The sequence below is a fragment of the Notamacropus eugenii genome, chromosome 1 (assembly GCF_028372415.1).
Source record: "Notamacropus eugenii isolate mMacEug1 chromosome 1, mMacEug1.pri_v2, whole genome shotgun sequence".
Classification (NCBI taxonomy): domain Eukaryota; kingdom Metazoa; phylum Chordata; class Mammalia; order Diprotodontia; family Macropodidae; genus Notamacropus; species Notamacropus eugenii.
In genome coordinates this window covers 55157103-55183650 of record NC_092872.1, presented here as the reverse complement: position 1 = coordinate 55183650, position 26548 = coordinate 55157103, and the positions used below count along the sequence as shown (strand labels likewise).

The 26548-nt window shown below is 44.7% G+C and overlaps 2 protein-coding genes across 10 annotated transcripts in view; one reads left to right on the top strand and one right to left on the bottom strand.

Annotated features, from left to right (window-relative positions):
- Window positions 1-21591, top strand: part of MPG (N-methylpurine DNA glycosylase) — a 60133-nt gene extending 38542 nt beyond the window's left edge. Inside the window, exons 3-4 of the mRNA XM_072602232.1 lie at window positions 3450-3654; window positions 21078-21591. Of these exons, the coding sequence (XP_072458333.1) occupies window positions 3450-3654; window positions 21078-21457 (585 nt within the window). The 3' untranslated portion in view covers window positions 21458-21591. The remainder of the gene's footprint in view (window positions 1-3449; window positions 3655-21077) is intronic.
- The window catches only part of NPRL3 (NPR3 like, GATOR1 complex subunit), a 111022-nt gene continuing 96922 nt past the window's right edge, over window positions 12449-26548 (bottom strand). For all 9 annotated transcript variants that reach the window (XM_072602209.1, XM_072602164.1, XM_072602199.1 and 6 more), the window contains one exon: window positions 12449-23281. In XM_072602209.1, the coding sequence (XP_072458310.1) occupies window positions 23116-23281 (166 nt within the window). In that variant the 3' untranslated portion in view covers window positions 12449-23115. The remainder of the gene's footprint in view (window positions 23282-26548) is intronic.

Sequence of the window (26548 nt, the reverse complement as noted above, 5' to 3'; positions counted from 1 at the left end):
TGCAAAGTGGGGCCACTCTGTTGCTACTTGAAAGGGACATGATATGTTTTTGTGCTTTGAATTCTTTATAGGAAGGACCTCAGGGTAATTAGTAATAGCATTGATGGTGATGACGTAGCCCTTTAGACAGCTGACAAAGTACATTCTTCACCCCAGTCTTATGGGCCTAAGAATGCAAGTATCATTACCTCCACCTTACTAAGGCAAAGTGGCTAAAACATGGCGATATTCAGACTCAGAATCACAAAACCTGAGTTGGAAGGTCCCTAGGAGGCCATCTTGATCAATAGTACTTCAGTGGGACTCCCCCTGCAGCGCAGCAGAGCCCAGCCCTCATCCAATCCTCTGTGGAGGCCTGTGAGGCAGGCAGCCAGCCCTGGCTACCTTCAGACAGACTCCTGACATGGTAGAACTTTTCTTTAGCCCTCCCACAGGGCTCATGGTCTGGTTCTCTGGGCCCAAGCAGAATGAATCCGACTCCTCTTCTGTATCACAGCTTCTTTAGGCTAAGTACCAGAATTCCTTCAACTGATCCTCAGATTGCATAATATTAACATCCATCACCATGCTGGATATTCTCTAGCTTATCAATATCCTTCTAAAATGTGGTCACCAGTACTGATAACAGTGCTCCAGGTGGAGGCTGACTGGTGCCACATACCTCCTCTCATTAGATGAGAGACCCACTTACCCATGTGAAAGTAACACAGGTGGGATTTGTTCTTGTTCAGTGTTCTTCTTCCAAGGTGCCCTGCTTACGTCTTCCTTGTATGACCTCTCTTAGAGGAAGATCACATTAGCTTTGTGGACACCATTTTGTGCTATTGACTCATATTGAGTTTGCAGGCCCCAGGTCTTCTGACTTTCAGACCCTTGGCTTTTTTCACCACTCTATTATTAGTTGAAGTATAGCTCTGGAGAGTAGCATCTCCCACTTTGCCCACACGCTAGTTGAGAAGAGCCCTAGTCCATTAGCTCAAATTCTTACATATGTTTTAGGAACTAAAGCTGGCTTTGGAATGCAATGAAACCACAGCTTTGCTCCTAGACTTTCAACACCAGAAGTTACATTGTAACTGCTTGTTCTTTCTGCCTCTGCAGTGGACCCCAGGTTTGGAATCAGAGGACCTGGGTTCAAATCCTGCCTGACTATGCTGCTTCTTACTTGTATATGGTCTTTTCTATTTTGCTTCTTGCTCATGATGATCACCTTTCTCCTGGCTTTTAAAGTGGGTCTCTGCTTTTGGGGCACAGGGAACTCTGTCCCACGGTTCTTGTGCTTAGAACTTGAGGCTTTGTGTGTTGTGGCCTCTGGTTCTTTCAGCTAGAAGCTAAAATGCTGCAACTTACCTGGTGCTGAACTGGCTGGTATGAGAAAGCAGAGGTCAGGTGAAGTCTCTCAGTTTCCTCAGTTACCTTGGAGCTAGCTGCATTAAGTGTGGGGGAGGGGTGGTCTGGCCGCTGGAGGTCTCTGCTGAACTGGAGCATAGGCAAGCTCAGAAGTTGGTGATCCAGTCTGCGCTAGTGTCTTCCTGATTCCCCTGGGGTGCTGAGGCAAGCCTGGGGTCCTGGTGTTGACAACTACGGGCTTCGCCCCCCCTGGGGCTCAGGATCTCCCAGTTTGTTGAGGTAGGGCTATCTGGGACAGCTCTGATCCTGCAATGGTTTCTCTCTCTTCCCCCCCCCCTCCCCCCCAGCCACAGCAAGAGGGACCCTCCCTTTGCAATTTTCTTAGCTTCGCTAAGAGACTGTTTACCCCTTTGGCTGATCCCACTGTTCCAGGATTTTTCCTGGGAAAATATTCTCTGGGTTTTTCAAGCGAGGGGAGGGAGATAGCATTTACCAATCACTCTGCCATCTTGGCTTCCAGAAGTTCAAGTAGGTGACTTACAGATATCTGCGGGTTGATAGTCTCAGGAGCAGTTGCTACAGTTACCTGAGGTTCTGCAGTTCTCTCTTGCTCACTTCCACTGGACTCCCATCCTGAGCTGATATGTTTGAGAATCCACACTGATGCAGCTTCAGACCACCCAGGGCTTCCTGCTTGGCTTTGCTATGATGGGGTCCACACTGGTACAGCCTGTGCACTGTGTGCTCTGCTCTCCTCCAGCCCCATGCAACAGATCCTTCCCATCTATCTTCCAGTCTGTCCTGGGTTGGAAATCTGCCACACTGTCTCCTATTGTATTCTGCCACTCTAAAATTTGTTCAGATTCTCTTTTCAGAGGTTTCTGCAGGAGTTTGTCTTAGAGCTTAGGTGAGTACTAGCTCTCATTCCACTATCTTGATTCCGCTTACTTGTATAACCTTGAGCCTAGTACTCTCTCTGGGAGTCTTGTTTTCTTTTTGTCAAATTGGGTGGATGGCCCTTAAATTTACATTTTAAGTCCCTCCTTGGTTGAAATCTTATGATCCTGGAAGCATATTCAGAAACAGCAGCTGACCTCAAATGACCGTCTTTTTTTGGATCATTGGGGATCCCTCTACCAGAGGTTGTGATCACAAATGACTTTTGGAATGCAGCTGTGACCTGTCAGGGCTCTGGTAACTCCATTATGAGACTAGCATGACCCTGGCTCTGGCTTCAGAATGCAGTCATCTGAACACAATTAAATGCAATCCCTTTGTATGGTCATCCAAAACCACTTGGGTTTGGTTTTGTTTTGTTTTGTTTTATAATGGCAAGGCCAGAATGAGTCTAATTAAGTAGATAGGAAGACTTGAGCCACGTGTCAGTCTGAAGACATTAAACAGTAAAGCAAAGACTTCACTTGGCTACTCAGAAAGTTCTTTTTCCTTGAGGAGTATGTTGAATTGTTCTCCCTGCTGTGTACCCCACCCCTGCTTGGGAGCCACCACCCACTCTGCTTAGCCTCTCCAAAGTGCTCTGCCAGCATTATCTCAAATAGTTTTTCTTCCCTTTGGGCTGATCTTTGAGGCTCAGCAGGGCCCTGGGATCTTTTTCTCCTTGGTTGAGGAGTTGAACAGATAAGAGCTTCATTCTTGGTCATGCCTTTCTCTTCTTTTGTGTGAGGCTTTTTTTGGGAAATGATCAAAGGTCCAGAAATGAGATTGAGCTGATGATGAGGGTTGATGCTTCTTACCCTCTGACTCATTCAGTCTTAGGGAGGAAGCAAAGAGTTGGGAAGGAGATTCATATGATTTTTGAGGGATTAATGACTATTGGAGAGGTCTGTTTTATGGGGTTTAGAACTCAGGTCTCCTAACTCTAAGTCTGAGGCTATGATGCTAGTTGCTCTGCTATGATGCTCCTGGCGGTGGTATGCCAGAAGCAATGGGAGAAAGCCTGCTGGGAAGAGGACAGCCCATGCTCAATGATGCAGGGGTTGCTGTTATTTTTAGCAATAACTTAGTGACTTGACCCTTTCCTGTCCTGTCTCTCCTAAGTTCTGCTCATTTATCCAAGAACTCTGCATCTTGCTTTTCAGATTCTGGTGCGGAGACTACCTGATGGCACTGAAGTTCGAGGCCGGGTGGTGGAAACAGAGGCATACTTGGGGGCTGAGGATGAGGCCGCACACTCAAGGGGGGGGAAGCAGACATCCCGCAACAAAGGCATGTTCATGAAACCAGGAACCTTGTATGTGTACATCATCTATGGGATGTACTACTGCATGAACGTCTCCAGCCAAGGTGAGTGAGGCCAGGCCTGGTGAAGGAGCTGGACCCAGACCCAGGGTCTCTACAGCACCATCCAGGGGGCTAAACAAGGCAGTTCTTAGAGGGGTCGCCCGTTAGGCCCTTTCCTTCTCCCCAAAGAGAAGACTCCTCTGTTTGAGAGTTTCTAAAGGAGACAGACTTCTCTAAATCCAACTCCTTTCCTCAGCCAACACTTACACATTTCTTTCTTTAGCCTTCAACTCTGCTGAGAGGCAGCATGATATTTTAAAAAATGAATATCTTTTGTCTTTACATCACCTCAGTTTCACATTTTATCCCTTCTCCATCCTTCTCTGAGGGTTTACTTTTTTCTTATTTATTTATTTATTTTATTTGTTTTCAGTTTTCAACAATCACTTCCATAAGTTTTAAATTTTGTCCCCCTCCCTCCCCATCCTTCGTTGAGATAGCTTGCAATCGTATATGAATTCTACACATTCTTATTAAACACATTTTCACATTAGCCATGTTGCATAGAAGAATTAAAACAAATGGGAAAAACCATGATAAAAACCAAAACAAAACATAACACAGGAGAAAACAGTCTGCTTCATTCTGCATTCAGATTCCACAGTTCTTTCTCTGGGTGTAGGTGGCATTTAGCGTCAAGAGTCCTTTGGGAATGTTTTAGGTCTTTGCATTGCTGTGAAGGGTTAAGTCGATCAGAAACAGTCCTCACACCCTGTGGCTGTTACTGTGTACAGTGTTCTGATTCTGCTCATTTTACTCAGCATCAGTTCATGTAAATCTTTCCAGGTTTTTCTGAAGTTTGCCTGTTTGTCATTTTTTTTTTACATTTTCACCATAATCATGTTGTATAGAAGAATTAAAATGAATAAGAAATCATATAACAAACCAAAACGTAATACAAAAGAAAATGATCTGCTACATTCTGCGATTGAATTCCATAGTTCTTTTTTTTTAAACTTTTAAAATTAATTTTATTTTCCTACTTAATAATGTTTTATTTATTTATTTTTTATTATTATTTTTTAATGTTTAACAATCACTGCCATACAATTGAGATTTTATCCCCCCCACACCTACCCCCCACTACCCCCCTCCCTCCCCACGACTGCATACAATTCTGTATAGGTTCTACATATACTTTCCTACTGAGTATATTTTCACTATAGTCATGCTATGTAGTCAGACTAAAATAAATGAAAGAAATCATATAACAAATCAAAACATGATACACAAACACATACACATACACAAACATGATCTGCTACATTTTGTGAATGACTTCCATATTTCTTTCTCTGAGTGTGGAAGGCATTTTGCCTTGAGAACCACCTTTGGGATTTTTTTTTTTTATAAGAAGTTTTTGCGTTATTACAAAATTCCAAGTCTACCAGAAAAAACTCTCACACACTGTGATCGTTGCTGTGCACAAAGTTCTCCTGGTTCTGCTCCTTTCACTCAGCATCAGGTCATATAAGTCCTTCCAGGCCTCTCTGAAGTCTTCTTGTTCATCATTTCTTATGGCACAATAGTACTCCATTACATTCATATACCATAATTTATTCAGCCATTCCCCAATTGATGGACATCCCCTTGACTTCCAGTTTTTGGCAACTACATAGAGTGCTGCTATAAATATTTTTGTACATGTGGGACCCTTTCCCATTTTTATGATCTCTTGGGGATAGGTGTGATGTGGTATCTCAGAGTTGTTTTGATTTGCATCTCTCTAATCAGTAGTGATTTAGAGCATTTTTTCATATGACTATAGACAGCTTTAATTTCTTCCTCTGAAAACTGCTCATTCATATCTTTTGACCATTTATCAATTGGGGAATGACTTGTATTCTTGTACATTTGACTCAGTTCCCTATATATTTTAGAAATGAAGCCTTTATCACAGACACTAGTTGCAAAAATTCTTTCCCAGTTTTCTGCTTCCCTCCTAATTGGGTTTGGTTGTGCAAAAACTTTTCAGTTAAATGTAATCAAAATTATCCATTTTGTACTTCATAATACTTTCTGTCTCTTCTTTAGATCAAAAATTCTCCCTTCTCCATAAATCTGATAAATACACTATTTCTTGCTCCACTAATTTGTTTATAGTATCAATCTTTATACCCAGATCATGTATCCATTTAGACTTTATTCTTGTGTATGGTGTCAGGCATTGATCTATGCCTAGTTTCCACCATACTGTTATCCAGTTTTCTCAGCAATTTTTGTCGAGCAGTGAGTTCTTATCCCAGAAGCTGGGGTTCTTGGGTTTATCGAACAGTAGATTGCTATATTCATTGCCTACTGTGTCTTGAGTACCTAGCTTATTCCACTTGTCTACTTCTCTGTTTGTCATTTCTTATAGCACAATAGTATTCCATTACATTCATATACCTCAGCTTGTTCAGCCATTTCCCAATTGATGGGCATTCCCTTGATTTCCAGTTCTTGGCCACCACAAAAAGAGTTGCTATAAATATTTTTGTACATGTGGGACCCTTTCCCATTTTTATGATCTCTTTGGGATACAGTCCTAGAAGCATTATTGCTGAGTTAAAGGGTATGCACGTTTTTATAGCCCTTTAAGCATAGTTCCAGGGCTTACCTTTTTAATAAAGAATTTTTTAAAAGGAACAGAAGAAAAGTTCAGCAAAACCAACGAACATACTGAAAAAAGTCTGGTGTTATATGCAGTGTTTCACACCCCTGGTTCTCCACTTCTACAGAGACTCAGGGGAAAAAGTGTATTCTCCTCTGGAAAGCAGCCTGATGTTGGGGAAAACAGACTGGATTTGGAGGGCCTTGGTCCCAGTCCAAGCCTTTGTTATTCATTGCCTGTGTAATTGGAGGATCCTTCTCTCATCTGGAATAAAATGAAGGGGTTTGTACTTGATGATCTCTAAGGCCCTTCCCAAGCACCAATCCCAGAATCTCAGGATCTTGTGAGTGCTCCTTCCCTAATTCTCTATGTCATTTCCCTTCCCTATCTGCTGTCTTTTAAGAAAAGACAGAGAGGAATCAAGAACGACTATATTATAAAATTCAAGCTGAGGAGAAAGAAGAGGTCAGAACTGGAGCTCCAGAGTTGGATGAGTGGGGAGGGGCACAGTTAAGACTTTAGTTCCCATCCTTGAGGTTGCTTCTGAGAGCATCTGGGACCTTCCCGCAGGCCTCTGGGGCATTAAGATTGTTACAGTCGCAAGGGCCTATATCCAAGGGTTAGGCCCTTAGTGAAGGCCATTTCCATGATAGACCTGAGAAGGTCAGCACCTGCAAGTCCCTTGAGGTGTGTCTTAGCTAAATAAATATTGATTGATTTGGAAGTAAAGAGAGAGAGCAGGGAAGTCTAGCTGCTCTGAATAGAAGTTTGAGAATAGGAACTTATGGTCACTTTAATATTGTCCTTTTAACTCTGACCTCCTCCATTCCCTACTCCAAGAAGTGGATTGTCTTTTGTTTTCCCTGTAACAGGCCATTCTATCTCCAGTCTGCCTTGAAAGGGCATTCTCTTTATTGGAAATAGCCCGGCCTCAGCTCCCTTGCTTTCCTCCCATATCTTGCCACTTGAATAGTACAGAGTAAATTTTATTCCAGAATATTAAGGATGAAATCTAGAGAATTTGGGAAGGGAAGAGAAGGGATCTGCCAGAATAAGAATGCCAATCATAACAGTAGCTTCAGTCCAGTGAGTGTACCCAAGCTTATACTTTGTGTAGTACCAGAAAGAGATGTAAAAGAAGGCTCTTGTTAGAGAGAATGAGTGATCATGGGACACTTACATGGACCAGGTGCTGTGCCAGGGATGGAGGTACAAATACAAGCCAGCAAGGCAGCCTCTGCCCTCAAGGAGCTTCCATTCTCACCAGGGAAGAGAATACATTTAGAGAAGCAGTGGCCAGGGAGAGAGAAAGGTGAGTAGTTATAAGGAAATGGACATGTTATTTCCAGGAAGACTAAGTCGATTTGATTCGTGTTGTCAGAGCTAGAGTTGGGGAAGGTGGGAAGATAAATGCATGCTGCAGCTTGGCATGGAGATGCCCAGGAGGGGGCTGAATTCTCATTAATCAGAGCCAGCTATCACAGGGAGGCAGGAGAAGGAAGAAGAGGCAGAAAAGGAAGATGCTAGAGGTGCAGGGAGGCTGCTGGGAGATGGTAAAAAAATGAAAAAGCATTATTAAATACTTGTTGTGTGCCAGTACTGGGCTAAATGCTGGGGATACAAAATACAAAAAGGAATACAGTCCTTGTTCTCAAGGGAATAAGGGAAAATAATTCATTAAAGGCAGTGGTGGTCAGGGAGGAGTGATTTGTTCAGAGTAGTCACTGGGGTGTTGCTGGCAGCCATGGGGCAGGCAATTGATTGAGATGTCCTTTCCAGGAATAGTAAGTATATATGTCTCCAGCAGCACCAGATTGTGTATGATCAAGTACTAGCCAGAGAGGAGGGAAAGATGAAGGTAGGCTACAATAGTTGAAGAAAGTTTCTTCTGGGAAAGGGGGAACTTGGAAGTAATTTATTGCTTTATTCAAAGACACCAGACTTCTTGACACCTAGAATCTCAGCTACCTTGGGAGAGTGACCAAGCCCTAGTTTGCCTCACCTGGAGGAGTAAGCCGAGACCAAGACCCAATGGCCCTGACCTTTTCCCCTGACAACACCACTCTGTGGAGACTGAGCATTCCAATTCTCTTGCCACCAGAACTATTACTTCTGTGTTTAGTCATCTTCCACCACCTATTGCTTTCCCTGTCCTTCTACTAATTTACAGCTGTCTCAGAGTAAACTATCCCCAACTTCCAGCTTGCATTGTCATCCCATCCTCAACATCCTTCACCACCCAATTTTCTCTCCAACTATTCCTCTACTTTTCTTTCTTTTTAAAATAAGTTTCCATTGGCATTTTCTTTTTCTTACATCTCCATAGTGATCCCAGTACTCCTCCGCCTTCTCCTTCCCCTCCCAGGAAACCATCCAGTGTGACATAGTATTTTTTTAAAGAGAGGAAAAAAAAGCACAATGGATCAATACACTGAAAAATTCTGAAAACGTGGAATATGTAAGACCTGTATACCTGCCACCTCCAACTTCTTACGTCTCTTCATTTGAGTCCCACTTGATCTTTATGATTTTGTTACTTTCACTTTGGGTTTTCTGGGGTGTCATTGTTCTTCCTGTGTCTGTTGTGTCCTTGGTTCTGCCCCCCTCACTTGGCAACAGCTCACACAGCTCTTCGTGTGCTTCTCTGTATTGACCACACACATCACAGTGTAGTAATATTCCATTTCATTCATGTGCCACCATTAATTTGGCCATTCCCTAGTTGATGTGTGCCCCTGCTTTTTCACTGTGCCCTCTGGAATTTCTGTTTCATTATGAACAAACTTCCCTTTATTCTGGATCACTTTCCTTACTACTCCTGTCTTTTTGCCTTCATTGAAACCTGACTTGCCAGGCCTAGAGGCCTGTGTGGGCTACCCGAGTCTTCTTACCTCACCTCCGAGGTCTTCGGTTGGCCAAAACCGGATGCTCATATGAGAGAAAGGACGTTCCAGAGTTGAACAAGGGTTGAGCTTTATTTCAGGGTCTAGTTACAAGTGCAGGGGGTCTTCCTTAGGAGGAAGAGGGGGAGATTTCCTAAGGAGGCTAAGATCTTAAGGGATTGGAAGTAGAAGTACAAGCGGGGAGAGAGGGGGAGGGGAGAGAGGAAAGGAGAGAAGCGGAGCCTACTGTCCTCTTGGCTCCTCACGTGCTAAGAGAGCTTTCAGGCTTCCTCAATCCTACTTAACCTTCAGCCACACAGTTTGCATCTGAATACCGTGCTGTTAGATAACAATAGTGTGCCCAGATCCGGGACGACCTCGAGGGCAGGGAGACTCCACCCATCACGTATCTCCCGGGGAGAGGCGGAAATACCCGAGCTAGCTGAGCTAGCTCAGTCTGACCTTCTCGAATCCCCGCTGTTCATGGAGGGCCTCGTAAGACTCTAAGATTTAGAAGTCCCACTTTTACCCGCCCGAGACCATCCACACGGATTTGAACTTCCAATCCCAACACTGACTTCTCACAGATGACACTGAATCTCTGGCTATCATATCTACCACTGGTTGTGTGTTCTTCCATACCTCTCAGATACGCTGGCCTTGCATTGGCAAGCAGAGCACGCCTTGCTCCCTGCTGCCACTTTTGGGCCCTCCCTTTGCCACACTCTCTTAGCAACTTCCCTCCTTTGAATTTCATTCTATTAAAAACTCTAACCCCATGTAGCCCAGAGAATAATAGCTGCTGTCAAGAAACTGACATTCAAAAGGAGGAAAAAATATGAACATATGTTAGCATAGATAGAATAATTATAAAGTAAACACAAGTTAATTAAATATTGGGCAGTTAGGGAGGAAAGACATTAGCAAGTGAGGGGATCAAGAAAGGCTTTGTTTAGAATGTGGTGCTTGGGCTGAGTCTTGAAGGAAGTGAAGGATTCTACCAGGTGGAGATGGGGACAGCTAGTGCGAAAGCATGGAGAGGAGAGATGGAGTGCCCCATGGGAAGGACCAACAGAGGGCCAGGGTTGGCCCATAGAGTACAGGATAAAAGAGCACTGTATGAGGAAGTCAGAAAGTCAGGTTGGGGCAAGTGGTAAAGACTTTATATTTGATCCTAGAGGCAAGAGGAAACCAGTGGAGTTCATTCAGTATGGGAATGACATGGTCAGAGCAGAGTTTTAGGAAAATCACTTTAGGAGCTGGCTGAAGGATGAATTGGAGTGGGGAGAGGCTTGAGGAAGAGAGACCAATAGGAGTCCATTGCAGTAGTCTAGGTAAGAGGTGATGAGCTGAATTAAGGCGGTGACTATGTGAGTAAAGGGAAAGGATGAGACAGAGATAAAAATGACAGTTAGCAAAGGAATTATTAGTATAGGTTGAAGGATAGTGAAGAGTTAGGGTGACACCGGGGTCACCAACCTGGGAGACTGAAAAGTGATACTTTGGGAAGCTTGGTAGAGGTTTAGGTTTAGGGGACAGGATGAGTTCTATTTTAGACATGTTGAGTCTGAGACATCTCTGGGACATACAGTGGAAATATCCAGTAGGCATTTGGTGAATTAGGAAAGGAGGTCAAGAGAGAGACTGCTACAGGATTTATAGATTTTCATCGAGATGATAATTAAACCCACAAGGGTTGATGAGGTCATCAAGAGCAGGAATAGATAGAAGAGGGCCTAGGATATAGCCTTGTATTATAAAATTACTGGGCATGACATAGATAATAAATCATCAGAAGAGACCAAGATATTGTAAGAAGGGAACCAGGAGAGAGCAGTGTCTTTAAAAACTCAGAGGGGAGAGAATGCCCAAAAAGAGAGGGTGGTCAACAGGGTCAGAGGGTACAGGTTAAAAAGGATGAGGTTGGGGGAAAAAAAAGACAAAAATGTTTATCAATTAAGATAGCTGGTAACTTTGGAGAGAGCTATTTCAGTGCAGTGATGAGGTCAAAAGTCAGATTGCAGCATGAAGGAGTGAGAGGAGAAGATATGAAGGCAAAGAGTATAAGTGACTTTTTGGAGGTTGATTGGAAGAGACAGAGAAAGATAGCTTGAGGGGAGGGATAATAGGATCTTGAGAGGATTTTTTAAGGAGAAGACTTGGGTGTGTTTGTAGGCAGCAGAGGAGTCAGTAGGTAGATTGGTGATTAGAAAGGGAGAAGGAATGCTTGCTGCAGAAGATGGGAAAGGGATGTGATCAAAGACGAGTGTATAGAGGGGTTGATTGCAGCAAGAAGTGCCATTTCATTATAAGGGGTTAGATAAAAGGAGAGATTAAAAGATAATGTCAGAGGGATGTGAGATGAGAAGGAAGAGGGGAGAGGGATGAGTGGCCTCAATTGCCTTAGTAAAGTAAGAGCTGAGGGCCTCAACTCAGAGACTTGGGGAGACGAAAGTGTGGGAGCCTTGAGAAGAGGTCTGGGATAGCTTCTGTGATAGGGAATGAATAAAAAGGAATAAAAGGATTGCCTTGTTTCAGCCAAGCACAAGTGAAGTTAGATAACAAATCTGGAGTTGTATCCCAGTTAGCAACAGGGTGTGACTTCTAGTTATTTCCAACAATAAATGAGTAGGAGTGGAAGAGGAGCATGGTGGGAGTAACCCAGGGTTGGGGTTTTGCAAGGGATGAACGAACAGTAACCCGCCAGGGATTTGAGACCAGAGAACAGTGTATGAAGATTGTTAACTATAGGAAGTCTAAGCAGGGTCCATGGCCTGAGGGGTGAGGAGAGACTGGAGGTTTTGAAGAGGATAAAGAATAGAGGTGTAAAACCTAGGGAGAGACTTGTGGCCACATTGGGAATGTCCAAGTCTTCATTAAAGAAGTAGAAGGCCATGCAGGCTGGACTTAGGGGAATACTCCCTGGATGATTTTTTGCAATGTGACAAAGACAAGGGGAAAGATGTGGTGGCAGTGACAGCGGGCCAGCAAGCCACAGAAGTGAAGGTGCAGACAGAATGAGCAGCTACTGCCCCTGGGCTGCTATCATGCTGTGGCATCTCAGAAGAGATGGGCAGGCTTGGCATCCAGGACACAGGTGGTGGATATAACCATGGCAAGGAGGAGGGAGGGTGCAAAATGTGGGCTTTCTGAGGCAGATGAAAGGAATGTTCATAGGGTCCTAGAACTTAGAGCAGGGGCTGGGGGGTTCCCTACCTTTGGAGGATGAGAACCCCTTTTTTAATGAAAAAATTTTACAGATCTCCATATGATACAGTTGCACTAGTACCTCCTAAAACTGATAACAAGAAGCTACTGTGAATTCAGTAATGCTTTTACATTTTATTTAATCACAAGGCCATATACATTCATTTGAAAATAATAATATATACATAATAATATGTACATATGTGAGATTCAGTCTACAGAAGGTATTTTTTCTTATTTATTATACTAAGTCATCCTGCATATTTTAGTAGAGCTAAATGTAGATTTAAAAAATGCGTGTTTCATGGATCCCAAGATTGTTTCAGTAACTCTGTGTGCTTTACCCTTCCATGCTGTCTCCCCCGGCCCCCATCCCACAGATTCAGAACCATTGGTCTAGTCCAATTCCTTTAATTTACAAAGGAGCAAACTGAGGCTCAGAGAGGTTAGGTGACTTGTACAGAGTCACGTAGGTAGTAAATAGTCTAAACAGGACTCCACTTAAGATCTTTGGACTCCAAGTAAGGAAGTAATGATCTGCAGCAGGAAAGAGCACTAGATACATGGTCAGACAACCTGGGGGAAATCCCAATGTTAGCCCTTAATGTCTTCTTGCTATGCATGTTGGTTCATGCCTCACCTTCCTCCTCTGAAAAACGGAGCAAGTACTTTCTGCTTTTCCCCATCATGCACGGGGTTATAATGAGGATCAGATGAAATAATGGATGGAAAGTATTTGTATTTATGGTGCTCCCTTAGGAGAGTGAGCGTGAAAGAAGTAAAGGGAGTTGGAACCTCGAGACTGGAAAAGTTTATACATGGGACTCTGCTAGCTCCTAATTTTGTCTTCTGTTTGGGAAAGAAAACACCCAGTTTTCTCCTTTGGGCTTAAAATAAAAGAACTCAATCTTTGAAAGGAAAGAAAGTTGTCTCATCAGCACTTTGGCTCCCCCGGCACCTGTGTGCTGGGGCGACGTTCACGAACTCTCTGTGTGGTCTGGGCGCCTCAAACCCACAAGAACGAGACAGCCAAAGATGTGCTGGCCCCACAGCCCTTCAGCGAGTACAATGGGTTTCTTAAAGGCGCTTTCAGTTACACTGACTCTTCCCAAAGCTATTTCCCAGGATGGCTAAAAGCCTTTTGTCAGACACATGTTATAAACTTTCTCCTCACGCATGGGTCTCACCCAACCAAGTACAGGCCTGATTCTTACCCCCAGCTTTTGAGTTCTTCCCCTTCAGAACTAACCACTTTGATAGTACCTAATTAATTGTTGATTAGATTATGGGATCCTCTTCTGCCTCCAGCTTCTAGCTCACTCACCCTGTGGCTTTCTCAGTTAACCATTTCTTTCTTCTAACCCTGCTCCTTCAGAGACCCTGAAATCCCTGCTCCCTTCTTCCCTAGGCTAAGTGGGTAGAGATTCTTTTTCACAGTCACCCCTGCTAAAGATAAGCATTTCAGAGCCTCCATAGACAGTCCACCTACACAGTTTCTCTTTCTCCTGTTCTAGAGATAATCTTTAGCTCTTGACAATATTTCAGCCCAAATGAACATGTCTGTTAGTCCTGAAACTTCCATGGTCCATACTTGAACTATAATAATGCCTCCTCCCTCACAGCTCTATAATATTCTGCACCTTATATAAAGCATGACAATTTTCAGGACTTTACCATTTGCACAGCACTTTCAAATACATTTTAATTTGAGCCTTAAAACAACCCTGGGATATAGGCAAGGCAGGGTTTCTTATACTCATTTTACAGAGAAGGAAATATGATTCCAGAGAAATGAAGTGATTTGCCTCAAGTCACAAAGCTGCCAGCAAGCCAGAGAGCCAATACTCCAATCCTGACTCTAGAAAGAGGCAAGAGTTCTTTCTGTGATGCCATTCTGCTCCCTTCCCATAGACGCAGGAGATAACCTGCTGTGTTCTAGGCACTGTGCTAAGCCCTGGAGATACAGAGAAAGGCAAAATACTGTCTCTACTAGTCTAATGAGAGAGAGAACCTGAAAATGACTGTACAAACATGATATACATATATCAGATAATTGGAGAAAACCAACAGAGGGAAGTCACTAGTATTTGGGGGATCAGAAAAAGGTTTTCTTAGAAGATGGAACTTTAGCTGGAACTTGAAAGAACCCAGGCAAGCCAAGAGGTAGAGATGAGGAAGGAAAATATTCTAGGCATGAGGAACAGCCGTGAAAATGCTGGAGTTGAGTTGTCTTGTGTTAAGAATGGCAGAGAAGCCAGTGTCACTGTATCACAGAGCATGTGGTAGGAAAGAAGGTATAGGAAGACTTGAAAGGTAGAAGGGGGCAGGTTGTGAAAGGAGTATTGTGTATTTGATCTTGGAGGTGCTAGGAAGCCACTGGAGTTTATTGAATTTTTGTTGTTCAGTCATTTTCAGTGGGTTTGATTCTTTGTGACTCCATTTGGGGGTTTCCTTGGCAAAGATACTGCAGTGGTTTGCCATTTCCATCTCTAGCTCATTTTACAGATGAGGAAACTGAGGCAAACAGGGTTAAGTGACTTGCCCAGGGTCACACAGCTAGTGTTTGTGGCTAGATTTGAACTCAGTCTTCCTAACTCCAAGCCTGGTGCTCTATCCACTGTGCCACCCAGCTGCCTGTTTATTGAATATAGTGAGATCTTCACTTGAGGAAGATCAATTTGACAATTGAATGGAGAATGGAATGGGGTGAGGAGGGACTTGAGGAAGCTAGACCAGCATCTGCTATGACAATAATCTACGTGTGAGGTAAGAGGGCCCACCCAAAGGTGGTAGCTGTGGCAGAGGAGAGAAGGGCTCATACTTGGGAGATGTTACAAATATAAAATCAATGGGACTTGGTAGTTGATTTGATATGGGGAGTGAGGGTAATGAGTTGAGAATGACATCTAGGTTCCAAGCCTGGGGGACTGGGAGGATGCCGGTGTGCAACTCAGCAGTAACAGGGAAGTTCAGAATAGCAGCAGGTTTGAGGGGAAAGAGTTAAGTTTTGTTCATGTTGAACTTAAAATGTCTACAGAATAGGAGGGGAAGTCACTGGCTTCCCATGTGGTTTTTTATCCACAGATTGAAGGACAGGGATAAATGCTCTAGAGAGTGAAGCCTCCAAGGACACTGATTCTAACAGCACCTGTGCAGATGAGCAGGAGAAAGACTGAGGAGGCCAGCGGCCTGCCCAGATGGGCCTTCCTCGTACCCCCTTTCCATTCCTGTGCATACCCCTCTTCTTTGTGACATTTGCTGTGGTTCCCATATTGCCCAGGCAGACCCTTCCCTGTGGTATCTCTGGATTCAGAGAATGGCTTTGGGTTTCCCATTGAGGTGAGGGCCACATCAAAACAGTCTTCAAGTGGTCCTTTCTGCTCCTTGGCATGACTTCTGAGCTCAAGTTTCTCTTATCCCATTCTCTGTCCCTTTTCTTCACCCCAGACTACAGAACCTACTGGTTTTCCCATTGCCCTTGTGGAGGAGTAGCCTCCTATTAAAACCACCATATTCATGGGCCTAAGGTAGAAGGTATCAAGTTTCAGAATCTAAAAGAAATTGGGCAGGATAATCTCAATCATGTGGGCTAGAAGTCTCAGCCCTGTCCCTGACTAGCTCTGGGACCTTCTTAGGTAAGTCAGTTTTCATAGATGGCCTCTGTAGAATGATACGGTTGTTCCTTTCAGTGATAACATTCTGTGCTTTCCATCTTTAAAAATCAAAGGGTTGGAGTAGCTATCGTCTAAGAATGGCCCTGGTGGTGAATGTAGACATTCTCAGGGTGGTTGCTGTTTCTCCCTCATACTTCCTTACGCTCCTTTATGCTTACAACGAAGAAAAGAGGTTCAGAGAAGTGACAAGATTTACCCAAGGTCACAGAGCTGGGCATGAACCCTGGGCATTCTGACTCTAACGTTATTCCTTCCAGTACAGCCATAGTTATTGTCTGACCTTAGTATTTTCCAACTTGCTCTCCTCCAAACCTTGATTTCCTCATCTGTAATGAAGATAATGACAGTGACATTATTTCCTTCTGGTGAAGAAAGTGTTTTGTAAGCCATAAAACACTATAGGAACGTGAGTAGCTGTTATTGTAGGTTTTAAGGGTCATGTGATCTTAGCAAAGCGATTTCTCTGGGCTTCTTTAGGCCTTGGGATCCCTATCTGTTCAGTGGGTAGATTCACCCCTGCTTTCTCCTTCTGCTTCTACTGAGAGTCAGGCAGGAGTTAGAGGACCTTGAATCCTTTAGGGGAGTCACAAAATCTCTGGTGATAATAAATGACCTTGATGATTACTAATTATCCTTTTGCTTGAGCATGGTTAAGCCAAAGCTATAGAGCTCTGGTTTGACACGTCATAGCACCACCAGAAATGGTACACTGCATGTTTTGCTTACTCATATGTAAAAAAGAATAAAGAGGGGAATCTGTGTCGACACCTTATCTCTGCAGCACTAAAGGCTGAAGCTTTCTGACTCCTCAAAAGGTCAGAATGGAAGCCTTAGAAGGACCCAGCGTATTGTGATACACAGAGATTGACTGCTAGACATACAGCTTTGCTTTCTCCATTGTGGGGTACATAGGATGTCTTGGGTCAATCCTTAATGAAACGATAGGTTCCCTAGAGGCAGTCTTTGGGGATGATACTTTGGTCTCCCAGGAGGCCTAGCTTTTATGGTTTTCATTAGCTCATTTTCTGAGAAGGTCCATGGAGTCTACAACAGAATCCCAAGTCTTCATCACTGATGAACTCCCTGGATTGAGGGAGTTCTGGGAATGAGTTTGCAACTTAACTGCTGCAAACTAGATAGACAGAAGGTATGGCATTGGCAGTTGGCCCTTGGTCAAGGCAAGGAACGGTTCTGTAATTTTGGAAATGCTAACCAGGGTGGGGAGAGTAGGGGGATATTGAGACCAAAGGGGAAAAAAATGGAGACACATTTGATGCGTGTTGGTGAGATTACGAGAAGACCTAATTGGCAGGAATGGAATCACATGTTCAGTGGAAGGAGCTTTCCCTTTTTCCAGGGCAGTTGTACTCTCTCTTCATACTACTTGTATTTATTTCCCTGTGCATACATTGTATTCCTTCAGTAGAAATCAAGCTCCTTGAGGATTTTTTTTTTATATCCTTGTAGGACTGTCTTCCATCTTAGAAGGGATTAATTTATTGAACTGAGAAGTAGGGTAGGATCAGACTGAGCATCTTAGACTTGAAGTAGGGATATATTGAAGGTGTTTGAGTTCACGAACAAGATGATCAGAGCAGTTAAGATAGATTAAATAGCGAGACACTAGAGAAAAGTTTGGAAGCTATTATAGTGGTCCAGACAAGGGGTAACAAGGACCTCAGTAAAGGAGGGTGTGGTGGTAGTGAAGATTGGATGATTTATGAGACATGTTAGAGATAAAAGTAAAGTCTTACCTTTGAGTGGTTTTACCAAGTACAAGATAGCAAAGACAAATTATTTGTAAGCTGGAGAACACCCAGGGGGCAACCGTAATGGTGAAGGTTTGTTTATGGGAACTAGGGGTGCTGATCCTAGAGAAGACTTAGAGCAAACCATGATACCTATCTTAAAATATTTAGAGATACACGGAAGGACTCTGCTTGTTCTGTTGGGCCCTAGAAGGCAAAACCAGGAGCTTGACAACTTGGAGATACATGTAGGTATGGTGGAAGGAGACATCTCCTCATGATTAGAGCTACTCAGAATTAGAATCGGCCGCCTCAGGAAGGCGTGGCTTGGTGTTTGGAGGCCGTGAAGGAAGCTGGCAGGCTACTTGTCAGTGCGAGGGGAGTCTGTCATGAGATTTGGGAAAATCTGTCTGTAGGAGAGGAATTGTGACTCTTGGGTTGGAGAGAATGTTCCGTGGTGCCATTGACAGAAACCAGAAAGTTGGTGGGGCACTGGGGATTCATTTTGGAACCTAAAGCTGATCTGGCCCACTTGCCCAACGCTGAGCAGGATTCCCCATTTCTGCCTCAAGATCTCCAGTACAGTCTTCTCTTTCTCCAGGAGGCCTCCAGCTTTGGGGATGGGGAACTGATGATGAACAGAAAATTGTGCTCACACTTGCAGTTTTATAGAGGGCCCAGCAATGAACATATTCTGTGGCAAGGAAATGTCCCCCATGGACAGGAGCCTGGCCCCCCCAGAGTGTGGGGTGGAAGTGAAGTGCTGCTGTTACCCTCAGCCACGGGGTCAGGCACTGCCCTTCGATGCTCGGCCACCACTGGACAAACTTGGATGTGAACAAGCAGTTGAGGAACCGCTGCAGTATTTGCAGAGGAGCTAGAATTTCAGGGCTTTGTTGGCCTTGATCATATCTTTACGTTCTTTGAAAGCTTGCTGCAGATGTGTTTGCGGACACATCCAGGCCAAGATTACCAGCTCCTTTCTCTAGTTTCCCGTCTGTCCCAGGAAGGACTCACTTTATGAGTTTCCCAAGTTTTTAGCTCTGCTGGATGCTTCCCCCTGACTTCTTCTGAACAAATAAAAGGGAAGGACAGTCTAGTGTGGAGCAGAGGCCATGGGCCCCCAAGAAGGCTGATGCTGGGGGAAGGAGGCAGCAAGGGCAGTGAGTCACTGGGGTGGAGGGGCTGGAATATCCTGTTCTCAAGCAGCTCAAATTTGTCAGCCAGAGGCTGGATTGAGCGTGAGAGCTCTGTTGAACTCAACCTGCCTGTTGTCCCCTAGGGGCTGTGTCCCACTCGGGAGACTCAGCCTGTCTGGACGCCAAGTGGGAGGGTGTCTGTAAATTTATGAGAGATTTTACATACAGGTTCTGGTTTAGTTGAAAACAAAAGCTACTTTGATATGGCATCGTCCCTCCCCCTCTCTCTCACCCACTTACTGGCTGGGGATTTGTACCTTTCTATTTCCATGTGACCCTTTAGTTCTTGGCCAGTAGGCAAGCCTAGAGGAATCCCCAGGAGGCAGCAGGAAAGGTCCCTCAGGGCAGAAGTGTAGAGGAGTCTGGGAAGACTAAGGAAGGAATTAGGACTGTGGGGGGAAGGGAAGTGAGGAGGTGGTCTAAGCTAGGTTCCAGATAAAGCACATCCCATCAGACAGTGTGAATGAGGGAATTCCCATCTTAGCCCTGTCACTTATGTGCTGGCATGACACTGGACTCCGGGCTGAATGAAGATAATATTACTTGCCTCAACAGCCCTACCAGCATTATCCTAATTTTATACATGAGGAAACTGGGACTCCACTCCAGGAGGGGGAGAGCTGTTAAGGATCATAGGATTTAGAGCTGAAGAGGAAGGCTCAGAGAGGAGGTCACCCCCATGACGTGGTGATGGAGTTCAAATTCAAAGCCAAGCTTTCTGATCTCAACACTCCTTCCACTCTTATACTCAAGGAAGTACCTGAAGAGATCCTCTTCCTCCACGCCCCGCAAAGATAGCCCAGCTTTTTACCTGATTCACAGAATGCCCAGTGCTTGACAACAAAGTACCACATATGATCTCAGAAACCCTGGCCTAAATTCCAAGACACTAGGGAGCGAGCACCTGCTTCTGTTCCTTACGAGGGGATACATGTTTATGCAGCGTTCTCTCCATTCAGTGCACTTGGAAAGGCACGGGGAGAACCACTTTCTTGTGTCATTCCTCATTGTAGCAGCATTCTTCTGACTTGATCAGCTCTTTTAACTTGGCCCAGTCAGAATACAGGTAAGGTGATATGTGGGGAGACAGAGACTGGAAACCTTTGAGCCAGTGCTTTCCCCAACAAGCAGGGCCTGTCTGAGGCTCCAGATGGCTTTATTTACTGGGAAAATAATCTGGGATTGGTGAGCTCCAGGGCCAGCTCTTTAAGCTCAGAGCTCAAGGCTGAGGCCTTGGGTGTGGGCAGGGGAGTAAGACCTCCTGAGATGTGCTCTGCTGGCCTCACAGATGGTATAGATAAAGAATCCTGTGGGAGGAGGGCTACAAAGGAGGTATTATGCTTAAAACTCATATGGAGGCTGGATTTTCCAAAATTTGACCTGTCCAGACTTAAAGGGAGGCCTAGAGAGAAACAGAGATTTGTCCTATTGGGTCACACATGTATCAGAACAATATGCCAGCCCATTTTATGATGGAGTTTAAAGTTCAGGCTTTCTCTCCCTGTTATCCCTCTTGGCAAGGCTCAGTCTCTTGACATGGGGAGTATGTCCCAGATTTGGGTACACAGAATTATGAAGCCCATAAAAGCTTCACGTTGCTTGTTAAACTTGTCCCTTACACTCAAGATTGTTCAGCGTCTTGGCTTAGTTTCTTTCCTAATTATTGATTTGCCTCTAACAGAACATTCATACTGAAGACAATTTCTTCCTCAAAAGAATGAGGAAGGAACTTTGGTTTGGGGCCTGGTTTTCCTCAGTTTCCCTCCTGTGTTGTTTGTGACTTGCTGCTGTTTCCATGAGCATAAGGGTAAGATCAGGAGAAGCAGCCAAGAGGTTTTCCTCTCATGATTGATGACTCATAGTACTGAAATAAAAACTTAAAAATTTATAAACTAATTAATTAGTGAGGTTAAAAACGTATTTCACTGTTTTGAGAAAATGAGTCACTACTCTTGCCAGATTAATTCCCCACTCTTATCTAAGGATACCATGGTTGGGCCCTGTCTCAGAGTGGGGCTGGGGGAGTGTTCTGACTGCTTTGCATTGCCGTGACCCACTAGCAGAAACCCTTCAAAAATCCTACTCACACCCTGTAACTGAAGGCTTGTGCTTGGCATCTGCAGGTGAAGGGGCATGCATCCTTCTTCGTTCCCTGGAGCCAGTGGAAGGCCTGGAGATGATGCGGCAGCTTCGTAATGCCCACCGAAAAGGAGCTGCCAGGGCCCTCAAAGACCGGGAACTCTGCAATGGTCCCTCTAAACTGTGTCAAGCCTTGGCCATTGACAAGAGCTTTGACCAGAGGGACCTGGCAGAAGAGGAAGCCCTTTGGCTGGAGCAGGGCCCTGAAAGGCCAGGGGAACACAGTGTGGTGGCAGCAGCCAGGATTGGTATCAACTATGCTGGAGAGTGGGCCCTGAAGCCACTCAGATTCTACATCCAAGGCAACCCTTATGTCAGTGTGGTGGATCGAAAGGTAGAACAGGAAATGCAGGCCAGTGGCTAGGGCCCAGCTGGGGAAGCCAAGCTGCTGCTGCTGCTGGTGCTACCAGTGAATTTAGCACTTGCAAGCCGAGCCCCTGGTGTGTCAAGGCCTTGGCTTGGCTAGGCTACAATAAAGATTTTAGAGGTTTAGAAAAATAATTCTTGTTTCCACAAAACAATGTTAGGTGAGTCATGTACATACTAGTGTCTGAACTTTTTTTCAGTGTGGTGTTTCAGGGCAGGAAAGTCAGCAGCCTTCAGGGAGACTATGGCTCTTGCCACTATGGCTGTTCTCTAAACCATGGGTTAGAGGGTACCTAACCCTCTCCTTTAAAGCACTCTGACTTTCTCATTGCAGACATCTATGGCCTTGCTCAAACAGCAGGGCAGAAGCCCTGGGCATCTGAAGATACCAGCCAGGCCATGGTCTTACCTTTTTCTCTAGCCCTGACACCATCATCCTTGTTAGTTGCCAAAATGTCCTAGTAGGCCTTCTCAAAGGTCTGTCCTGGGGACCAAAGTGGTTTTTCTCAGGGAGCCTGGTGCAGACACCAAGCTGTTTTCAATGCTGCTGGCCCAGGGATAACCTAAGCAGCTCTCCAGCTGATGCAAAAACCATCTAACATCGAGAGGGCCCAGGGTCACTGCCTACTTAAGCATTTTACCATAACAGCAGAGAAAGTGTATTTATTCCACAGACAGAGTCTGGGAGAGGCTCTGACAGAGACGACCTAATTGACTGTGAATCTCATCAGGGGTGGCTGCCACAGCATAGAGGGAAACTCATGTTTTCCCATTGCCTTAGCGCTGCTGTTTACACATCTCCTGGCCAGCTTCTGCCCTTGAATGCTGTCAAGGCATTCAGGTCACTCTGCGTGGGAAGGGTCCTGAAGGTTAAGTCACATTTTCTATAATGGCTTTTATAAGAATATGGAGAGAAAAACTGATCAAGGGGCTGTATCCCCTTTAAGGGGGGAAGGGCATTCCTTACAGAAACTGAATGATAGTTATAAGGGACAGGGAAAAGGCAGGAGCTAGAAAGCTGACTCTTGGCTCTTTTACTTTCCTATGACATCCTCAACAGCCCCTAAAGTCTGGGGCTGCACCATGGTTGGATTGAGAAGATCAGCCTTTAGGAGAACCTTATAAAAATCATGTGCTACTCAAGCAGGGAAAGGAAGGCCTCTCAGCTTCCCCCACCCCACCAACCCTAGGCTGATAACCAGCAAGTGTACAGGATGGTCACAGGTACAGGAATGACTGGCAAGCTGAGAAGAAGGGCTGGAGGGAGTCCCCATGCCATAGTCTAGCAGCGGGCTCAAACTGAGCTGGAACCTATAGTTGATTCCAGATTAGGCAACTAGCATGTGAGTCAAAGTCATGTTATTTCAGGGCATTTTTCCCCAGCTTAACTGACCTACCAAAGAGCCTTTCCTCCACCTACATCCAGAATTCAAGATCCAAGTAAGTGGACCTTTAGATCCCACTAATACTGTAATCCTTAGGAGGCCACATAGTCACTGCTGCTTCTCCAAAAGAGGAATAACAGGAAGCCCAACTTAGAGGCTAAGGGGAAACCAACCATGGTCCCAAGACAGCCACCCATACCCTCTGGGCCTGTGGTGGCTCCATAAATTCTCCAGGGTGAGTGTTCCTCTGAGCAGGGGGCTAGCTTCTCATTCATTTTAGAAGTGACTGGAAAACTGAGATAACAGGGTCCTCATGGTTGGTGACCACCAGCACACTTCGGAACTTATCAAAGAGCATCAGCAGTTGAGATCGTCGCATGTTTTCATTGTACATGATCTCCTCCAGGTGATGGCGTCCCCGGAAATAATGTAATAGCCTAAGAGGGAAGAAGAAATTAGTAAATGCACCTCAAAGGTCCTTGGCAGCACTTTGCCAGATGAAAAAATTGAGGAAATTGAGACCTACTGACGTTAAATGACTTGTCCATGGTCACAGGGGTAATATATGTATACACATATACATATGCATACATACATACATGGGTCACATGCATATATATATATATATATGTATCTCAGAGGTGGGATTTAAGAGTCAATGCTCTGTCTACAGTGTGATGCAGGGTGTTTGCTGGCCTTGTCAGCATTGGTTCATATCCTTATTCTAGGTAGTTTCTGCTGGCCTCAGCTGTAAGAATGGCAATGTTAGTATAGCACTCCTATAAGTTCTCTCACTGGGTTCTTATAGTGCCCACCCTCCCACATACAGGTCAGGGATAATAACAGATCTTACTTTTGGACTGAACTTGTGATGTCATTGGCATAGGGAACACCAGCAGCTCCCCAGCCAGGATGAATCAGAAATCAGGATTTAAACTCAGATCTTCCTGGAGAAGTCTGGCTTTTCTAGTCACTATATCATGCTGGCATTTGTATAGTGCTTTTTATAAAGTCTGAAAATTGCTTAAATATATGTCATCTCATAATACAGAAATGATTATTTCTGACAATGAAGAAATTAAGGCAGAAAAAATTGGGACATTAATGCAGTTGGTGGAGCTGTGACCTGATCCAGTCATTCCAGAGAACAATTTGGAACTATGCCCAAAGAGCTACAAAACTGTGCAAAGCTTTGATCCAGAAATATCACTAGTAGGGTCTATATCCCAAAGAGATCCAAAAAAAACTGGAAAAAGAACTGATATGTGCAAAAATATTTGTAGCAGCTTTTTGTGGTGGCAAAGAATTAGAAACTGAGGGGATGCCTATCAAGGGGAACGGCTGGACAAGTTGTGGTTTATGATTGCGATGGAATACTGTTGGTGCTATATGAAGTGACAAGATAGCTTTATGATGAAAAAGGCTATCCACTTCAAGAGAAAGAACTGATGGCCTCTGAATGCAGACGGAAGCATACTTTATAAAAAAATTGTGTTTTTCTTTTGGTCTGTGTTTTCTTTTGCAACATGGCTAATATGAAATTGTTTTGAATGACTAATTGTATATAATCTATATCAAACCGCTTGCCTACATGGTGGGGGAGGGAGGTAGAGAGAATTTGGAACTCAAAAATTTTAAAAATGTTAAAAATTAGTTTTACATGTGATTGGAAAAAGTAAAATATAAAAATAAAAAATATGAAGACTCGGGTCTTTCCCAGGTCTCTTTCCACCTCACCTCTTGCTGTTTTAGATTCCTGCTTCATTTTCTGCCAGATGTCAAGGATGACAACAACTTATACATTTCTCTCCCTCTGAGCTCCCAGTACACAAAGAAGCTAAGGAAAGGTGGGTACACAGCGGGAAGCAGAGTGACAGATGTACACATTTTCCCTCTTCCTTCAGTCATCAGAAGATTACAGGATTAGTGCCTGGCATCAGGCAGGGCACCTCTGATGAAAGGTTGCCTTTCTGGGAACTTCCCTCCTTAAGATTTTTAGGTCCAATTTTTTTTGTCCTCCTCCCCCAAATGGAAGAGCCAGCACTCTCTGTAGACAGCTAGTGCTGCTGGGGGAGGTTACTGGCCTTTCCTGCAATACTTCCCCATTCCCCTAACTAAGCAGGCCTGGGGGTTGGGGCTGAACTGGCTTTGGATAAGAAGGCCCTCTATTCTTCAGTTAAGTGTGGTGGTGTGTATTGGGGAGTCTATTTCATGGGGAAGAGTTGACACTAGCAGCATTTTTTGCTCTGATACTGCCCTCTCACTTGCCTTGAGCTATTCAGAGAGAGGCACTTTGGACTGCCCCTTCACATTCATTCAGATTCCTCAGCAAGGCAGGCACAGGTCACCCAGCATACAGGGCAGGCTCAGAATAACATCTACCCAAGCACCACTCAGACTAAGGGAAAGAGAAATACTCTGAGGAGCTTCACTGGAGTTGGCACAGAGCTGAGAGGGGGATATAAGGTGGTCTGGAGATTTCTGTCAGATCCTCCCCACCCACATTCAAAGCTGCACAACAGATGATTCAGCTCAGGAGGTGGTTGCTGGCTCCCTAATTTGCTTCCCCTAACGTATTCTGCTGGGTCCACCAGGCCTGACTAAGCAGTAAGAGACTAGGATCACAAAGTAATATATAACCTGAGAAGTAGAAGGGACTTCATCTAGTCCAACCGCCATTACCAAAGCCCATGGTCACATGGGCCAAAACTGATATTCAAACCCAGGTGTTTTAGGGCTCTTTCCACTAGTGCCCATTTCCATGTGTTCACAAATCATGCTGGTTTCCCTTTGCCATTTACAAACTTGGGGTCCCTATCTCCTTTCAGTCCGTAAGTACTCAGGGAATGCAAACTGCATTAGCATGAAACAGGGACAGGAACAGGACCTATGATTTCATTGATGCAGGGCATGTCCAGTGGAAAATGACTTTACCAATGCAAGCTAGCTAGTACCTTCTCTTCAATTTATGGTCTTAGGTGACTGGAGCACTGGGAAGTTCAGTGACTTGCCCTGGGTCACACCGTCAGCTGCCATTCATCTTTCATTTTTGAAGAGGACAAATCACATCACATTCACTCCTGAATTGTATTTAAGTGAGGCAGAGTTGCATCATAAGTCTCATTCCTCTCTTTTCCAGAATCATCTAAGTCCAGAAGCAAGACAAAAGTTGGGATGACTGGTAATGGGTCAGGATGCAGTGGTATCTTCAGCGTCTGACCAAGCTCTGAGCTCTCCTCAGAACCTGCTTCAGTCTTCCTGGCCACTGGAACAAATTGTTCTCATCTGCCTATCCCACCGGGGAAGTCTTCACATGCCTGGGGTAGACACCCCCCAACTCACCGATGGGTTTGAGGCCTGTTCCCCTCCACTTGGTTTAGCCTGTCTCCTGGGATGGTTTTGCTGGGGTGTGGCTGCTGCCCATGCTACTGCTCCTCGGAGCCATGGCTGAGCACTGAGTGAATCAGGTGGACACCAAAGGCGGATAAGCAGCCCTCACCTCAGAGGGGCTAGTCCTCCTGAACATGCCACTCACCTCACACAGCCAGTATATGGCAGAAGTAGGACTGGAACTTGGTCCTCACAGTTTCCTGGCTCTCAACTACAACCATGACAATTGTGAAGAAGCTTTCTCACAGGCCCTCTCATCTGGTTAGTTCTCCAGGCACTATGCCATGCCATGTCTCACTGCATTGGCATGGCTA